General features: G+C 31.9%; 1 protein-coding gene across 9 annotated transcripts in view; it reads right to left on the bottom strand.

The window, feature by feature from the left end:
- Nucleotides 1-4,055, bottom strand: part of LOC106471583 (type-1 angiotensin II receptor-associated protein-like) — a 24,538-nt gene that overhangs the window by 4,014 nt on the left and 16,469 nt on the right. For all 9 annotated transcript variants that reach the window (XM_013932190.2, XM_013932189.2, XM_022400202.1 and 6 more), the window contains one exon: nt 2,803-2,915. In XM_013932190.2, coding sequence (XP_013787644.1) covers nt 2,803-2,915 — 113 coding nt within the window. The remainder of the gene's footprint in view (nt 1-2,802; nt 2,916-4,055) is intronic.

Genomic DNA, 4,055 nt, shown 5'->3' with positions numbered 1-4,055 from the left:
TATTATTTTGAAAATCTGAGTAGCTGAATTATGGAAATGCCATTATTAAAACCAAAACAACTTTTATGAAGTTGAAATTTGCAGGCCAGTGTTATTATTGGTTTGTTTTGACTTCTAGTCTTCTTGAATTAAACTCCTTGCAGAAACCAAAATTAAATTGGTAGTTTTCCTGCGTTTCTGTTAATTTTCCATCTTATCTGTCAGTTTAACCTTTTACACACTAGAGGGGGTGTAGCTGCTCTTCCTTGACCTTTTTCTTCTCATGGAAGAAATACAAAAATAAATTACATGAAACTAAGAACAAAGTTAGCAAATAGCATTTAGTTCTGGCTTTGAAACAATTCATGTAATATAATTTAGTTTTCCAATCATTTTATAGGTTGTAAAACTTGTTTGTTGTGAGATATTTTTTGAGAGAATTTTTTTGTTTTACCATGATGCAAGTTTATCAGTGACCTAGAATTAGTATCACAACATTTCATTACCACGACATTTGACTGCCGACAGATAATGATGTTCTGAAACCAAATCATTTCCTAACACAGTGAATGACTATTGTCTCAAAAATTACAGTGAACTAATAAACTATCGCACTAAACTTGATTAAAAATCAAAGTGAATAATAGAGTAATCGAATAACTTGCTGGGAAAAAAAAAAGCCATTACTATATAGCAAATACGTACACTATTATTTATGACTGCATGGGAACAAATTTTATGACGCAATTTGTGTGTTTTTTGACATGATAATGGTTGCCTTTATAATATTCTGATAATCTAATTTCTATACATTCAGAACACCTTAAAATGAAATAATCCCTTTGCTGGCAGTAAAATGCACCAGCATTTATTTACTACGGCAGTAAAACGTCACGGCAGTCATATGTTTGCAGTAAAATGTTGTAGAACCCCTAGGATCTGACCTTTCACAACAGCAATTGAGATCAATTTATATCCAATAAATGTAGTTCTTTTCCAGTAAGTAATAAGTTCTTTTATTTACATGCATTGTTTGAATATGTTAAACTTAACAATATTATTTAATAAATACAGATTTGAGTCATCAGAATATTTTTACAGTTGCTTACTATACTAAGCTTAGCTGATATCTTGTCATAGAAGCTTCATTAATTTCAAAACATAGACATTTCCAGGAATTAAAAGAACATCTGAAGTAACTACAAAAATTCCCAGATCTATGGACTGTTCCTAAGAATTCTAGACATCTCATTAGATTCCTTTATTCATCTCTGCGGGAGCTTCATTTAATCAATTTCCTAAGAAACAACAAATTATTGCTCACACCACTTTATCCTCTCTACGTTGAGCTTATAATCTGCTCTATCTAATGGCATTTACGTTCATATGTAGCTTCTTCAAACCACACATTGTGACATCATAAAAGGGGGTGGGAATGATTGGCTGTAATAATAAAACTTCACACAGAGAAGCAAACTCACATGGGAAACAAGACTGTATTTTGAGATAAGCAGAAAAATTCTAAGAAAAATAAATACACACATTGTTTACAGGCAAGACAAGACTCCTTAAAGCTGAGTCGAAAAGAAATTTACAAAATGTTAAAATATCAATTTTAAAATATTTTTTGAATTAAAGATTGTTGAGATACAGTTAGAACTCTTATTTTACTTAAACTTTGAAACTGTAATCGCAGGTGTGCATTTGACACTTGACGAGTGCTCCGAGGCTTTGGTAACGTCACACTTTTGAAACTTATGCCATTTATCCCCACTTTTCTCCATTTTTGTCTAAAGTAAGTCAACAAGACATATTTTCTGATTATCCTTTTCCTCTTAATTAAAACAATTAATTTTTAAAACTTGACTAAATCCATGCCACATCACCTTTTAACTCATTACCCAAATTCTTTAATGAAAAAGCTTGTCTCATGACCTCAAAATTAGGAACTCAAATTTGGTTTTCTTTCTCTTAACATGTGGCAAAACAAAAAATAATTATGTAATGATCACTCTCACCCACATATTCCTCCAATAAACCCTTACAACCACACCCCCATAAGTTGTTAACAATAAATGTAAAATGGCATTCCCTCTGGTTGGCTCTCCGATTATTTTAGAACAGAAAACCATCATAAATCACTTAAAAAAATCCCTCTCTCTCCCTCACCACTTGACTCCATACAACTCAAATCAATGTATCTAAAATTAGTCTTAACTACCTATTGTGCCAGTATTCTTATCAATAACAACCATGACCTTGTTATACAACTTTCCATTGATATCATCAGGCTGATTAGATAGCCTATAACAGTTAAAAACTTTCTAAAGTTTAGGCCCTTGATTGTAGATCACACGGCATCTTCATTTACAACGAATATTACAACATTATTCAACAGCTAACAGGAAGTACCACAAGATTTTTTTCAGTCCAATCTATGTAATCATAAGCTTAACCTCTACAATAACTCAATTACAAATCTTCACTATTTATTTACAATGGCTAATATCTCTATGGTAAAATCTAACATGAATTAATTATCCAGCCTACACCAAAGTGATAACATAAAACTTAGGTTTGTGTGCAGAGTAAATTATTTCATTAGTCATTTCCATATAGCCATATACTTTTGGTGATTAAATATTGTATAGTACAATGTGAATTAGGCCTAACTATTAGTCATGTGTTACCTAGGGTACGTGCATAAGGATTAAGGGGTAACAACATTTCTTTCAAGGATTAACATTTGTTTTAAAGGACAATCCCATAAGAAAAGACTGTACTTATAGATTACTCAGTGCTTATTGAAACAAGTTTACTAACCTGTAGCTATCCCTGGAATGCCGAGATTATCATAATGGCCTCCCCTTTCCTGGAAGACCTTGAGGAGGATAAACACTGATACCACTCTTAAGATAAGATTCAGGATGCACATTCTATAAATACAGCTAAGGAGTTTTCCAAATAAAAAATAATTCATATTTTGTCACAATCTAAAGATTAAAGCTGATAATTTGTGATCTCATCTAGTTGTATACAAAACGTTTTGCTCCAGTAAGTTGTCATGAACTAATTACTTCAAACCAGTTTATTATCAATCTAGTTTTAATATTTAAACAGTTTTATCTTAAGAAGAAGAAAAAAAAGAAATCATAAAAACAGTTATACGTGATTTGAATTTGGAACTCGGGAATCCCAATCTGACTGACTCTCTCCTAAAATTTGTTCATAACTTAGAAATGATGAAACTATTAATTAATAAGTTAGAATATTTAAACTTTTTTACATACAATGAAGTAAACTGAAAAGCTTTAATAATAAACATAGAGAACAGATCACTTGAGCTTGGATAGTAACAGCCTATTTGGAAGTGTTTATACTGTACACAAATACTAAATTCAAGTCTTGGTTAAATATCTATTACGATAATCCTGGAGTCAAGTGCACTATTTCTTTGGGAACAAAGTGTATGTAAATATATATATATACACATATATATAGTAATATGGCTGTATACCAATCCTTGGGGTGAAGAGAAAATTGAAATTAGTGTATTCAGAATTTTAGATTGAAATGGATGAGTTGCAAGAGAGGAAAATCACGGAAACCAGAGTTCAGGTCTTGATCAAGAATCATTGGAAATGTTGTTGTCAAGTAAATCAAGGAAACCAGAGTTCAGGTCTTGATCAAGAATCATTGGAAATGTTGTTGTCAAGTAAATCAAGGAAACCAGAGTTCGGGTCTTGATCAAGAGTCATTGGAAATGTTGTTGTCAAGTAAATCAAGGAAACCAGAGTTCAGGTCTTGATCAAGAATCATTGGAAATGTTGTTGTCAAGTAAATCAAGGAAACCAGAGTTCAGGTCTTGATCAAGAATCATTAGAAATGTTGTTGTCAAGTAAATCAAGGAAACCAGAGTTCGGGTCTTGATCAAGAGTCATTAGAAATGTTGTTGTCAAGTAAATCAAGGAAACCAGAGTTCAGGTCTTGATCAAGAATCATTGGAAATGTTGTTGTCAAGTAAATCAAGGAAACCAGAGTTCAGGTCTTGATCAAGAATCATTGGAAATGTTGTT

The sequence above is a fragment of the Limulus polyphemus genome, unplaced genomic scaffold (assembly GCF_000517525.1).
Source record: "Limulus polyphemus unplaced genomic scaffold, Limulus_polyphemus-2.1.2 Scaffold4713, whole genome shotgun sequence".
NCBI classification, from domain to species: Eukaryota; Metazoa; Arthropoda; class Merostomata; order Xiphosura; family Limulidae; genus Limulus; species Limulus polyphemus.
Note: the sequence above shows the minus strand (reverse complement) of the source record. Positions and strands in the feature narration are given on the sequence as shown.